Source organism: Kryptolebias marmoratus, linkage group LG24 (genome assembly GCF_001649575.2).
Source record: "Kryptolebias marmoratus isolate JLee-2015 linkage group LG24, ASM164957v2, whole genome shotgun sequence".
Lineage (NCBI taxonomy): Eukaryota > Metazoa > Chordata > Actinopteri > Cyprinodontiformes > Rivulidae > Kryptolebias > Kryptolebias marmoratus.
Genome location: NC_051453.1, coordinates 14,525,228 through 14,540,935, shown reverse-complemented (window position 1 = coordinate 14,540,935; position 15,708 = coordinate 14,525,228). Strand labels below are relative to the sequence as shown.

Here is a 15,708-nt window from a genome sequence, read left to right as displayed (position 1 = left end):
AATTATCACAATGATTATTGGACAAAGAAGAATTACAGCAAATAAGCAGCTAAAGCTTGCAAAAAGTAGGCCATGGAGGAGCATCAGCATCACAGTCTATGTGCCAAAGACAGACGCAGATATGAGAAGCTAAATTATCTTACCCAGTGATTATGAACGCAGGAATTCAGTCTGGCAGATTAGAAGCAATATGAGAACAGGAGATTTGAAAATGACAATCAGATTCATCTACTTTTCGCACACTCCCTGCATCAACCTTTTACTTCTGCCTCCTAACCTGTTAAAGTCATGTTTGATTGCCCCTTAGTGGCATTCTGACCTGTTCATTTAAGATGATGTGCAACTCTCTGGTCTGTTCCAACACTCATTTGTTCCTCAGTGAGGTCCCAGCTGCTGGCCGGTGAGAGGACCCCACACTGACCATCGCGCCCTGGGAGCTTTAAAACCGGCCACTCACAGCCAAGTAAAGAGACAGCTGAGTGTCGTTGTTAATGTGGACACACCGCACCACAATGGCAAAATCAATGGAGCTATAGGGGGCATCAATCTTGACAGCGCAAGACCCTTTTTCCTTGTCTCGATGCTCCTCTAAAGCTCCAAATGAATGGCTGGAGGAACGAAAGGAATGAAAGAAGGAGTAGGAGCAAGAAAGAAAGAAAGAAAAAGAAAGGAAAAAGACAAACACGGGGCACTGACAGTGATCTTTTATTGGCCTTTCCTCCGTTCATCCCAGGGGGTTATGCTGTCCTTTGAAGATTGTGCATCTGACAGCCGGCCAAGTGGCCAGCCATCCTAATTCACCCAAAACAGGCAGAGGTTTTGAGGTAAAGCCTCTGAAGTGCTGCACGGCAGCTGTACGCATTTGGCATCATTTTTGCATTTTCCCTTCCTCTGTTTTCTACTTCCAGATTTGTAATTTGGCCTCTTTTAAATGACAAAAAAGCCTCTTGCTTTGTTACCGAGTGACACATGAAATGTGTACTGAAAAATAACAGTAAGGTTCATTGTCTCTGTTGCTGACTTGAAGGATGCCTTCTCAGTACATTAACATATATGCAGATAGGCTGCAAGTAAATGAAAGCCTCCAAAAACGGGAGAGATCAAAGACGACAGAATTAAGGCCAAGTAATGAGGATCTTGGCAAAAGCTCTGCAAATTTATTGATTGTTTGGCAGGCTTTACGTGCTGCTGCTCCATTTTCTCTGTGTCTATACAGTTTACTACAGATCAAGCAGTGTGGGCTTTAACAAGGCTGTAGTGTGGATATGATTGTAGGAGAAAGCCTAATCACTATCTAATTTACAATGAAATAATAATGTACTTGGAATAAGAAACAAGAGGAGAGAGATGGGCAGTCAGAAAGCCAATCACAGCCCTAGATCCCTTCAATAGCACATTCTTTAATCAATTACAGGCTTAAAAACACAGGCAGCCTGAGACTACAAGGGATTAATCTACAAACCACGAGGATTTGAACCAGTAACAAATGAAAAATGATGAAGATTACAGATAAGCACTTGAATCTAGATGCCATCAAATCTGCTTGCATTTGATGTCACATTTATTATACATACCAGACACAATTTGGCTTGTCTGTACCGATCAAGTTGCTTCCATTATACATATAATTGGAACAAAATAAGAGTTAAACTGAGAACCCCCCCCCNTTTCATAAACTAATATTTTAGTTGCAATGAAACGTAGTAAACAAATTTTGCAGCTAAGAAATTGTACCAGTTTTGGAGAAAAAAAAAAGATAATTTAAAGCCTTGGAACAGGTGAGCTCAAAGAGAAAGGCTCACTTGGTATAGGGTGGAAGACAGGAGGGACCTATAAAATGATGAAGAAAAGAAGACAACTACCTCCACGACTCTCGCTGTCAGCCGGTTTCACCTGAATGGGGCGAGTCATCTGGAGGAGACAAAAAAACAGAGCAACGAAGAGATTAGTGATGGCGATTTAAGCTGTAGTTGCAGCAACAAGAAGCCACAAACCAAATGCAGCAATGCCGTCTCACTCAAATAACAGTAGTTCTGCAATACTGATCAAAGCTTCTTTGCATGAAATAAAAAAAAGCACATTATGATGCAGAAATGCTGATTTGGTGCTGAAAGGTACAACATTTTAATGATGTAAAATTTCTGTGTGTGTGTGTGTGTAGTCTCTATATGTCTATTTTGGAGGTTTGCACAGCAGCTGAAAGAGAGGTAGCAGGGATACATACTATGTGTGTAAGTGAAAAAGGCCAAGACAGTCCTAATAAAAGTGAATCCAGCCACAGGAGAAGAGAGATCAATGCAGGCCTATTGATCCGGGCCCTTGGGCTGTGGAGAGTGTCTGGCTGGGGAAGAATTCTCTGGTTAGGAGGCTCACTCTAATCCACTGGACCCTGATAAGAATGGCATTGCCTGGATTAGATGCCTCTGTCATCACAGTCTTTGTGTCACGCTCTCCTCCTCCCCCAATATAACCTCCTTCTTTTTTCATTATTGTTGTTCAAGCTGAACTGTTTCACCATACTTGGGGCCCAATTTATTTCAGGGGAAAAGTTTGAGTCAGGAATTTGTTTTTGACAAGAGGCTGCTGCATCTTTTAAAATTATGCCTCCTACTTATAGTTTTTTTTTCTGTTTTTACACTTGAAAACATATGTGAGGTACTGTATGTGTGTGCACTGCAGCATAATATACAATATGATCACAGATCTGATGTATGCACTAAAGCTGTACATCACTAAATTCAAAACCAAGTGATTCAACAATAAAATTCAGCAAGATTTCAACAAAATGTGCCTGAAAGTGTCCCGAATTTTCAACACAGTTACTGAAATACAAGACAAACCCTTCACTTCACTCACTTCTTTTTGCCGTAAACCGTTTTAGAGGCTATTAAGATCAGTTTATTGCCTGAAACCTTCTGCCTTTTCTAAGCATCCCAGTCAAACCAGTAAAAGCTATCAGACGTGGTATTTTTGTACCCACATATGTATGTTTTGACCCTTCTTCCTGTCTTGTATCTTTTTTTCCTGTCCAATTCCAGAACAGGGATGAAAAGGTCAGATTTAAAGAGAGGGCAATCCAATAAAAGCATGACATGTTCAAGGAGAAACATTATAATGGGATTTTAAAATGTCTTAATAACATGGTGATGTATGGGAGAAAGGCCCAGGCCCAATTCATTAAGTGCTAAATGTATCAATTTTCACCTTGAGGAACTGAGTAACCTTCCTTAGCTGGAATTATTCCATAAATTTACCCACAGTAAATAATAACTAGCAGCAGCTAAGTCTTTGTGGGAAAAAGGATGATCCTCTTGTGAAGGTTGAGGTTTCAGCTTCTTGTTTCTTGAGTGGCTCCCTGTCTACAAGTGCTTTCTTTTAAATGCACAACGTGAGCTATGTAATTTTACAGTATGAAAATGCCAAGCCACAGGGCGCACCGCTCCGCTCAGCTTGTATGGCCAGATTACAGAATCCACTGTGATACGACTGCACAAGTGCTCAAAGCAGCCTGTAAGACTGAAACCTGTTCAAGTAGGAAGAAAAAAAAAGGATCCATGAGACAAGTTCACATTTAACTTTACAACCTTGTGTTCACTCACAGGAACACAGAATATTTCCTGTATACTGTATATTTCAAACAGACTAAAGAAGCTTCTACACTGCAAACTGATTTAAGTTCTGATGCATGATGGAGGAGTCCAAATCCATGGCTATGGCTCCTCCACCATCTCCGCCGTCTCCGCAGGGAGCTTGTGTGTGGGAGGAAACTCTCTCCAAAGCTAGTTACTGTTCAGCCTACAACATGCCAGCTTAATGGTCTATTTATTTGCCCGAGAGCAATGCATTATGGTCACGAACAGTCACAGCTGATGGCTCTCGGTTTGTTAAATTTCCCTTGAACACAGAATGAAAATTAAATGAATATTGTCCATTTACAGATGCATTCTTGCACATGCACAACCAAGGTGAATCTAAGTTGTATATTTTAAGAGCCTTTGCAAAGAAAAACATTCATTGACATGGATAATGTAGGGCTTATTTTTTTACAGGGTAGAGCTCCATCAAAGAACTGACTGAAACTACAAGTAATGCTCTTTTCCAAAATAACTAATGCTGATTGGAAGAGTTTTTCTTGTGGTAATTATGAAAAGGAGTGGCCATGTGAGGAGGTGGAATCAAATGAGAGAAAAAAATAAAAGAAAGGTTTGGTTAAAAAAATAAATAAATAAATAATAATAATACGAAAAGACAAAGAATAAGGTATAAACGTGCTTTAAACTCTTAGATTAGCTGGCTTCTGTGCGGAATGATGCCATAGTCCACTTTCATGCCTTTCACTTTTAAATACAGAGTGAAAAAGTGAAACACCTGCTCTCTACAAACACTGTATATTTACAGTACAAATGAACCACCTGCCTCCCTGCAGCACATTCTGCTAAAATGTACTGTTTGCATTTTGTGAGACATCAATTAAAAATTGGCCAAATGATGAAAATGTGCTCTGAACAAATATCAAGTAAATGACTTTTTATTTGATAGCCATAATATTCTGTAATATTCTGTTGCTGTAATATTCTGTTGCCCTGCCATGTACTGGTCTCCTGTGATTTCAGTGCCTAGATTTAAGCGAAAAGCATTTTTTAAAGGATGGTTTTCTTGCTTTTTATATAATTATGCTTTGATTTAATTTAGATTGTAAGTGCTTAGGGTTTTACAAAACCGCCCAAAAAACTGTCTTATCTTAATTATCATTTGTGTCTGAATGAGTTCAGTGGTTAAATATATGATGAAAACAAATATTGTGTAGCTAAAACAAACAAACAAACAAAAAAAACACGGTACTGTGACATTTGTCTTTCTGTGCAGGTTTCCTGAGATATTTTGACATTATTTAAATCTGTGAAACTATTTATTAATTTCCATGCATGTGAAACACTATGGGTGTAAAGTGGTACAAATTAAATGAAATAAACTCATAATATAAAAATATATTGTATAAAAAATATGCTATAATTAAAAAGCAACATTACTTGAAGCAATGCATAGCACGATGTGGAACACATGCCTTTAGAAAAAGGATGGGTTTTTTTTGCATGAACTGGAAATACTTCAGCACATAAAACTAGCTCTTTTGAATATTGGAGACCATAAATAGGTAAATGTTAAAGTGAGTTGATTTTGTTCGACTCATCTAAACAAACAGGTTCCTCTGAATTCACAACCTTCAAACTGATATATCTTAATCCTAAAAAATAAAATTTTTGTTTTCTTGGTATGCGTCTCCGTCTTTCTCCATTTCCCTCTCCACAAGCTGTTGCTGCTCGGAGGGCTTTGACAAATCTAGAGTTCCATATGCTTTTATTGAGCTGCCTCATTTGCCCTGTTAAGCCCCGAGTCAGTTGAATTAAAGCTCTTAGCACTACCATGCTGCTTTTTCATATGGAGGGTCAGATAGAAACCCTAAGGCCTACAGTACATAATGTAGTGTGCAATAGGCCTGGAATATCCAGCTGCTTTGTCTCTGTTCATTAATCTTTAAGATGTTGGCTGTTCTGTTACTTGAGCTACCCATGGTTGATTTGATACATCTAGATTGGATCAGTACTTGACTAGCATAGGAATATTAGACATGTTTAAGTTTTTTTAGAAATTAATTGCACGTTGGCATCCTAGTAGTGTCCCTGAAATTCACAGTTTAAAAGAATTTGTCAAAGTTCCAAGCTATACAATCTGAAAACCCCAATAAAGCTGGTAAGAAAGTAGCAATAGTGCTTTCAAAGCCTAAGTACTTTTCCATTCCAGGTCAAACTTCTCTGGTCTTCAATTTGATCTTTTGTATTATTTAAACAAGGCACCCAGTAGCTAGATTGAAATGCCATAAATCTTGTTCTGGTTCTTAAGAATCTTGTTACTTAGAAAAGGAAGTTCTTTAAAAACAGTTAGGCAACAGCACTTACTTACGGCGCTGCAACTAAATACCTCTAATAGCCATACAATATGTGTGATGTCTTCTGGCTTTCATTCAGGTTTAATATAGAGTAATGTTTGTCCTGGGATCATTAATACACATTAGTTGGCCATCAAAGCTCATATTGCTCCACGGCTCGGTAACAGGAGCATAAACACCCCCCCATCTGACTGGGCCATTTCAGCTGATATAATTAATATTTCCAATTATTGATCTGAGGGAGTGCTGAGTGGTGACTGTCCGGGGGCCCCGGCTCCATCTAATAAATCTACACTGTGTATACAGACAGAAGATGGCAGAGTAAAGAGAGCAAGAGCGACAGTGAGAGGGGGGAGAGCCTTAATGGTTCACAATTATGAGGAGCTTTGTCGGAATCAAAATAATAGCTCATTAACAATAAAATTACAAATGAACATCCCATTTACAATACTTCCTCAAAACTGGTTGTTGAGTATTTCTTAATACTCTAAATTAATTGGACAATCTCAGCACTTTCACACAAATATGTGACGGTATAATAGTTTGGTTTTACAATAAGTATCATCATGATTCGTTTGTTCAACTTGGCGACACACCTACAATAAATAGTCAGCATACCATAAATCAAACTAAAAGAGCTTTTCTCACTAAGATGTGATCAACCTATACTTTAGTTTTTACTCTGCTTACGAATAAATGCACAGAATATATGTGCTTGAATGTTCATCTTTGTGCTTGAACGCGTATGAGGGAATGTTTGTGCAGATGATTTATAATTTACCCATATGTGGAAATGTGCTGGCGGCAGCGGTGTGGTGGTCCTGATAAGAAGCATCAGTCAGTGCTTGGGAGATGGCAGCCACTATAAGCTTTGGGATTCCTATCAGAACCAACAGGATTTAGAGCTTGAGGCACTGACATGGACTAAAAGACACCTGCAGACCTCAGCTAGTCACTATCAGATAGGTGACTACACAAAGTTCCACTTTATAAAACATTACCAGAACTTTTGTTCTGATTTTTCTAAAGCACAGCATCAAACGTATAAAGGATGCACTCTGTAGAGGTTTTCTCAGTTACAGTACATGCTCTGCCTTAAAATGTGGCACTTTTATTTCTTTCTTTTGGACAAGTGTTACTTTTTCACAAAGGCTGAATAGGTCTTTTTTGGAACAAAACTGTTGACGTCCATCTGTTACACTAAATGTTTCTTGTAATACACCAATTACCAATGGTGCCACAGCTAGCTCATGAACATGTGCAATGTGTAGCACCACTACAACATCTCTGATTAAGACCATTAGACCTTCTGCTGTCTAATGCCGTCCAAGTTTCTGTTTATCTCTTCCCCCAAAGCACAAACTGCCTCCCAGAAACAGCCTGAAGTCCATCTACTGAATGGTTTCTAAAAGACTTTCCAACCCTCTCTATTATTATGGTTTTACTCATTGAAGTGGTTGGCCAGCTGTCTGACTGCCACAGACCTCATTATGGAAACAGAACTCAGCTCACATCAAGATTTCTTCAAGGTGAATGTCACACATCAAAACCAACTCATTTGTGGTGCCCCATGACTCAGCAGCGAGATTTAGGTAGCTTGAGTATATTGGTTCTCTTCAAACTCTTCATTTCTTATTTGTAGAGACTGATTAACTGAGAATATCATTTTAAAATCATGCTAATCTACTTTTGAGCTGACTTATCACTATCCAAAGTCTTTGCATGGACTTTGTCATTCTCTCACAGGGACGATCTCGTTGGTCTAGTTGATTATGTCTTCCAGTTTTTTGAATGTTAGCTCTCAAGTAATTGTAGAAGAGAATCTAAGTCCAACATGACTTGTGCAGTGGACTAGTGGGGGTGATAGAAACAGTGTGCAATCATCAGGAGGAAGATAGGGGGATTGAGCTCATGTCTAAATCCTGTCCAACTGAGCTTGTAGCGGGGTGTCTGAGAGATAAAGAGAAACAGAAGTGAAGAAGTTAGAGAGAGTGATGGAAAGAAAGGAAAAGGAAAGAGATAGAAGAGGGAAAACTTAAAAGGAGACGGTGGAGAAGATGTAGAGATTGTCAGAGAAACAAAAGGAAACATTTCACCATCTCAAACACCCACCCCCCCTTCCACTTTTTTCTTACTTACGAGCCACACTTTGGTTATCAGGAGAAGGACATCGCTCCCAGACATCTTTGGCATTGCTGCTTTTCAAGCCCAGAGAGCTATTGACATGGCGTGTTACTGTAATGCGTGAAGCAGTGGGAGACTCATTGTAAATCTGTGTCAACAAATGCTGGAGCAGCAGCGAGCTCAATCTCACTCCCCTCTCTGTGTGCCTCTCTCTTGCATTTACCGACCTATCTAATGAATCTTATCTGCACAGCACACTGGAGGCTTAAGCTTTTGGTGGGCTCACATCTCTCTCCCACACATGCATGCACACACACACAAACAGACACACTGTTTCTTTCTTATTCTGCTTGCTGTTTCATGTAGTTTACGCTCTTCGGTTCATTTTGAGGAACTGTCCTTAGAAAGATAAGACTGAGCCAATAGACCAAACCCAGTGGCTTCAGAAGGGCAACACCATGCCGTTTCCCAGCATGCGTGACCCACAGGGTTCGGATGGAGCAGGAAGTAACAAAATCGCAGAGGATATGTTCCATGACAGAATAACAGATCTAGACTTGTGGGCGACTTTAATACCTAAAGGTGCCTTCATGTACCCACACCAAGATTTCTATCTGGTTTTGATATTTGCTTTGAACACTGTGGCCTGTCTAACCATCAGAGAGTTGCATGGTGATGATGTCCAACACCACATTCACAAACAGGAGCTTGTACCCGAGGCAAGGTGATATGAGTTCATTTTCATATCACAAAAATTAGTTATTAATATTTGTAAGATTGTTATCTATTTATCTGCTCAAACAGGCAGTGCAGAAAAATACAAAACCCAGTATAGCCTTTGTAAGAGATCAGTAGTATGGAATCATAAGCATGTAGGTGAAGCATCTCCAATAATGCTCAAACAGAAATTTAAAAACACCAAAATCTCTAAAAACCTATATTATCCATGCAATATCTTCTCTATGTACAACATATCAAAATATATATATGTAAAAGTGGTTTACCATTCAATACCAGATAGACCAATATGCTTTTATGGGGCCAATTGGGTCAAGAGTATCTTTTAATATATATATATATATATATATATATATATATATATATATATATATATGTATATATGTATGTATATGTATATGTGTGTGTGTATATGTATATGTTGCCCTGTTAATTTTTGGGAGGGCAGATACTTGGAAAGCACTGAGTGCAAAACAAATTTCTCCAAAGGAACAATATAGTATGTTGTATTTTACTGTATGATATTGTATTGTGTCACATTGTTCTGTATCATATGATATTGTGACAACAAGTTACATGGTTGTGTTGCATCTCGGCTTTAGAAAACTACCAGTTTTTCTCTAAATATTGCAACTGTGTTCTGAGTCTGACAGCATTTTTTTCTGTCATGAGTCAGGTTGCCTCATGTTAAGTAGTGCCCACACTTATGATTTGGCATATTCATATATATATATATATATATATATTTGGTACAGCTCATATCTATTGGCACCACCATTTTCTCCAACATGCAAGTTTTTTTTTTCTTCTGTAATCAAGTTAAGCTGTGCATCAGTGATTAATAAAATATCTTAAAACTCCTGGGTTGTAACAGACTTTGTTTCCACACTTTTGATTACACCCACATAAATGATACAAGCAAAGTGATTAGCTGTTTGCATTTAGGATTAGAGTGATTCACTGTTGTACTTTCAGGCACATTAAAGAGATACTCTTCCTTTGACAACTTGCCTGATAGAATCTATTTATAAAACATACAAATATTAGAGAAAATAAGCAATTGAAGTTAATAAATGATAAAAAGTTTTGGACTTATTGTGTGAACCTAATTGTGCTCGGCTAAATATAAAGAAATTTATAGTACACATGGAAACACACACACATTTGGCTCCATGTTTTACCCTTTGTGTTGAGCCCAGAATGCTACTGCTGCTGTCACAGCAAGTCCAGGATTGTGACAGATTATGGCCCGCTGCCCTGACCAATAGGAGCCAAGAACAGTTTCCTGCCCACTGACTCATAATTCTTGGCATACCTTTGCCGAGTTGACATATCCTTAATAGTCCCTGGACCTCCAGAAGGAATCCTTGTCCTGTATGGTATGATTGCCTATTAGAATTTCACCGGCACTTGCATTTTTCCCTCCACTATGTATGCCACCGCTTGCGAAAGAAAGAGAAGCCCAGAGCAGGATAGAGATAGATGCAAAAGAGGAACAGACCCAAGCATGTTGGCTCTGGTTTGAAGGAAGATGGGGTGTCGGAAAAAAGACATAAAAAGAAGAAATAATAGAAACCTATGTTAGAAATGATAGAGTAGCTAAATTTTCTACAATAAAGTACAAAAATAATGTTCTTCCCTTACTTGTTTTTATCCTTTACAATTTTTTTTCATTGCTAAAATCCTACCATTTATTCTGGTGGTATGGAAAATGTCCTTTGTCCTAATAACCATTCTTATCAGTGTCAGAGATAGATCGAATGACAAATTTGTTATTAATGGCAGAATGATCAATGTTGTCTTTTATGATTAGATTCAAGTTGGGAAAATCTGGGTTTGACACAGTCACCTAGGATGTGTTTGTATTTGCCTATCAAAGGCAGGATTATGAGCCAGATCTCACAGGATCAACATGGAACCAGCTTGCTCTGGCCATCTGTTCCAAGCTCCATTCCCAGTATATCAATACCCCATGTTTCATACACAGCACACATACATCGTGTCCTCTGCAACTATTCCTGGATTCAGTACTCTCCTACTTCTGCAGCTCTCAGCTGGAAAGTTTCCTTGTCTTTCATCCTGATACTTTGAGAAAATCCAGCCTCTATTTGAGCACATTCAAATCCACAGAAAAAGGGACAGACCTGTCTTTTAGCCTGTCTTGTAAACACAAAATGCTTGCTGTGTCTGACTCAACCTTGAGCCGCACAGAACCTGAGGGCCAGACAAGCAGCACACTGGCCTGACCTCTGCCATTTTTCCAAATCTGCAGCAAACACACTCTGACGAAGTGAGAACAAGAAGCACTGGAGCGGAAAACCCATTGGAAGTGTCTCCGCCAACTCCCACTCCTCACTGCATCCTCAGGCCTTGTGTGGCTTATTCCATTGGTAAGGTTTGGAGAGGGTGAGTGAATGTGGTTTGGGGCAGTGTTGTGTGCTTGTGTCTAAAACCGGTCAACATTTTGAGCGCAGAGGGAATAACAGAAATTTTGTCGTGTACCGTATGTTTTTTCAGAGGGGGAAAAAATTGACCTGTTTGAGGAGAAGAAGATGCTGCAGGGTGCACTTACTCTGCAGTGAGCTATGGTTTGGGACATAATATGAGAGGGATTCTGTCTGCAGCACAGACGGCAAAATGTTCTGTAGAAACAGTGGGAAACGGTGATGTCAACGACATCCACAAGTACTGGTCATTTATGACAGCCAAAACTCACACAGTAAAAGCCAGGCATTAGTATGCTCAGGCCTGGCTGATGACAGTTAGTTATTAAAAAAAATTACAATAATAGTCAAAACAGTCAATTGGTCTAATTTTAATTTTAAGTCACAGAAAACACGACATGCAGTCACTGGGTTATATCAGCGTTAATAGTATTTTCAGAGCAGCATCTGTCTGTCAATGTTTGATGAGGTGTAGTAAAAAATACTACAAACTTGTCTACACCACCATTCTTACCACTAACATGGAGGTGTATCCTCCTCCATTTGTTTTTATCAGCGGCAATTTTGACAGTCCTGCAACCTCACTTGCTTCCCGTGCCTCCCACCTTCCAGAGACATTTGTATGCATGCATGTATTCATGAGCAGGTATTAAGTTTAAATATGTTTTTTATAGCGAAAAGTCACAGATACACAGCTAATGCAGACCAAGCAGAGAGGGAGGAAGAAAGGAGGAAGTGGGGGGGGGGCATTCAATGCACTCTGAATGAACTCTCGCTAAATCATACTCAGAGGCCTCCTACACTTGTTCTCCTCTACTTTTATAATATATTAATTCATACATTTCAATGATGTTCATCTGAGCACATTTGTCTGACAGTTTTGAAGATTTAGCATCATCCAGTATGCGACACTAAATCCTGCTGAAATTACATTTGGATTTTGCTCAATGCTCTTTCTTTCTTTTAACTCATCCCTGGAGTTGTGAGAAGGAAGTTGTTTTTGTCATGTAGTGAGGTGACGACAGGCAGCCTGAGAGCTTTAATGACTGCTTTATACACCCAGCTTTGCATTTTTTTCCCAAACTGTAAATACCAAGGGGCTGTGTCACTCAGAGTGCAACCTAAAGCTCTTATGAGTCTAACCTCAAATACTCATGCATGGACAGAAACATGCATATAAAGACACTAATACATAAAGCACACATACACACCAAGACTTTAATAACAAGACTCATGGGAGAGGGGGTCAAACAGCGGACACTTTATTTGCTCTCAGACTTTACCACCCACAAACCTCAGCCAATAAAGTGCAAAGTACTTATTCTAAATCAAAGACAGCAAAGAAAACAAGTGAAATAAGAGAGGAGTGTAAAGAAAATGAAAAGAGCCAAAGAAAGTGATTTTGCCTCATAGTTCATCTTCATCTGGGTGTCCTGTCCCAGCCCCCAGTTCATGAAATAAGTCCTGCTGAAAATCAATGGCAGTCGGAGCTGTGTAAAGGTCAGCCATTCAGCACAGCTGGCCTTGGTGGACCAGTCGTGCCCAGGCTTGTACTGTGAAGCTCAGCTAAGTAGAATTAATGGGGGGATCGATTATTCTGCACACAGCTTAAATTGAACTAAGCAGAGAATCATTTTAAGGCAGGAACCGTACCATGATGTAGAATGAGATGCATTTGCCACATAGCCAACCCCAGAACTCATTTAGCAGGCACAAAGCAAAAGGTTGGGAATAAAAAAAGAGAGAGATTTTTAAATAAAAGATTTCACACTCTCCCTTCGCCTACTCCCTGTGACTCCTGCTCTGCCCCCTTCTTTTTGAGTTCAGCCTCAGTACAGTAACCTCCTGATAAAACCCTGGAACCACCAGGGATTCAACTCATAGATTTGATCCTCAGAACCACTTTTCCTCTTTTCTCTCCCCTTATTCCCTTTTTTCTTTACTTCTTTTCTTTTTTTCTTTTTTTTCTTTCTATGTCACCTCCGGCACCTCATTCTTCTTGTGTTTTTCCCTTGTTTAAAACAAAATCAATATGGAACCGGAGGAGACAAATCAACGTATGGTGGCACTGCAGGAGGAGGCCCAGCGGGGCTCCCACCTCTCAGGTCACATGTTTAACACTCATGGTATATGTGGGGGAAGTGTGGAATCCGTAAAAAAATAAAATAAAATAAAAGGAAGGGCAGATGTGTGGAAGTAACGGTTTGACTTAGAGAGGGATGGGATGATAAGAGACCAAAGGGCTGAATGGAGGATGAAAGGGAGCTGAGGAGCGATGAAACAGTGCTCCAATGGGAGGGCACATGGAAGGAGAAATAAACGGATTGAGAAACAAGCGAAGACGGAGGAGAGGAGTGGGCAGCAGCAGGGGTGGCAATGGTGGGGGTGCGTATCATGGAAAATTCTGCTCCAGTGACTTGAGTGCAGAACGGGGAGCCCTCATCTATAATGAATATCATGGATCTGGGAGAGATTTTCATACATATAAAATGGAGCAGCACCAGGAAGTGTCTCACTGCCACTGTACGGACAAAAACCACCGTGGGGGCAATTTCAATGTTCTGTCCTGTTTGTACTTTCGCTCTGTTAATTTATATACATATCCCTGTGTTCTTCAGCAAAGCATTGCAATGTGGGAGGCAAAAAGGATTAAAAGACCTCATGAGTTTCTGTAAACACATTTTATTCAAGATTATTCTCACCACACATTTAAAGAAAACATACTCCGCTTGCAGCTAAAAACAGCACCAAAAAAGTTGAGACATAATTTTGAAATGCATTATAAAATTTAAGAATAATCTTTAGAGCTTATATATCTATCAGAAGCCCTCGTCTGTCCCTGTGGTGTTGCGTTTCTTTCTAAACAGTTTGGACAGCAAACACAGGCATCATGTGTGTATCTGGAAAAATGAAATAAATAAACATGACAAGTGGCCACTTAGCCACAGCCTGCCTCATTGAAACCTGATGAGGGCCGTGTCTCTGCTAACTTCAACAAACGCTAAGTGACATGCTTAAGTGGGTTCAGGTTGCGCATCCGGGGTAATTCAGTAAAAATACAAATGAGGCTGGCTGGGAAAACAGATCACCAGCCACTCATCGAAAATAGAAAGATAGAGCAAGCCACAAAAAAAAGAAAGACTTTCATTTCTTTTCTCTGTCCTTCAGAAGATTCTCTCAGCATCCACTGCCTTATACACACACACACACACACAGTAGCCCCTTGCCGAACCATAAACAGCATTATATAGACCCGTTGATTCCCCTTTTTGGGAATCAATAACAAATAACCTTACTTTTCAGTGCCCATTATGGTCAGTGCCTACCATACCCAGTGGTCTTTATCTGCACACCAATGTCATGCCTGACCTTGAGCTCCCAGGCCTCTCTGCTCTCTTCGCTCCTTAGGTAGATTTCAAGCAAAGGGTTCAGTTCTGGTTTTTAGAAAGGTTCAAATTGAGCCCTATGGGAGTGAAGAGTGGGGAGCAGCCATCTCCCATGACAGATCAATGGTAGGTCTCACCACAGGGCAGGGGGCCAGCGCCTCGTGCAACCTGCTAATAGAATCCCAATGTCACTGCTGACACTACATCATGGGACCTGCTAGAGGTTATCGTGAGCTAGGACAGCAGGACAGGTGATATAAAATGCATTTTAGGGCTCTGTGTTTTGCATTACTTGTGCATAAGTTTGTGTACATGTATATGAAAAAAAAATTGTTCATTTTGAGCATACTATGTCTAATTTTGCATAATAAAAGTAGTATATAATTAGAAAATTATTCATTTGTTAGAAATAGTCTGTGCAACTTTTCATTTTAACTTTATCTAACTTATGTTCAAGCTCTTTGCATCTTTACAATCTAGCTCTCCCTCTGAAACTTGATTAAAGCTAATGCTTTCCCTCTTTTTGCATTTTTAAAAATCTTCTTCTTCTCCCTTTTAGTTCAAAGATACAGTTGAAATTTAAAGCCTTCATTAAGATCACACACACCCCGGCACAGTGCATAGCAGTGAAGCCCATGACTCATTTCACAAATCATTCTATGTGCTCCACTTAAAGTACAGGCTGCAGCGTTTGTTAAGCTTCATACATTCACACACGTGTACATGCAGATGCACGAGTGAGCAGTGCGTGGAGGGGAACTCTTAGTCACCAGAGGCAATATGTCAGAGAGAGTCTTAAGAGCTCCTGATGAAAATGAAGCAAGTTCGTAGACCTTTGCATATGTTAGTTCTACTTTTTTTCTCTTGGTTAACTGTGTGCTGCACACATCCAGTGCAGGATTTCAGAGCTGTGCCTGCGACAAGTTCTTTCCTTGATTTTCTGTTAAAACCCAAACTAAAACATTCAGCTCCAGACTTAAACTTCAGAAACTTAGTGCTGGGGCTAAAACTCTAAATTTTACATCAATATCACATCTGTCATGCAGACATTCATTACAGGCCCTTGCCC

The 15,708-nt window shown here is 39.7% G+C and overlaps 1 protein-coding gene across 11 annotated transcripts in view; it reads right to left on the bottom strand.

The window, feature by feature from the left end:
• celf5a (cugbp, Elav-like family member 5a) overlaps positions 1-15,708 on the bottom strand; it is a 190,106-nt gene that overhangs the window by 83,321 nt on the left and 91,077 nt on the right. For all 11 annotated transcript variants that reach the window (XM_017407253.3, XM_017407252.3, XM_017407258.3 and 8 more), the window contains exon 3: positions 1,863-1,911. In XM_017407253.3, the coding sequence (XP_017262742.1) occupies positions 1,863-1,911 (49 nt within the window). The remainder of the gene's footprint in view (positions 1-1,862; positions 1,912-15,708) is intronic.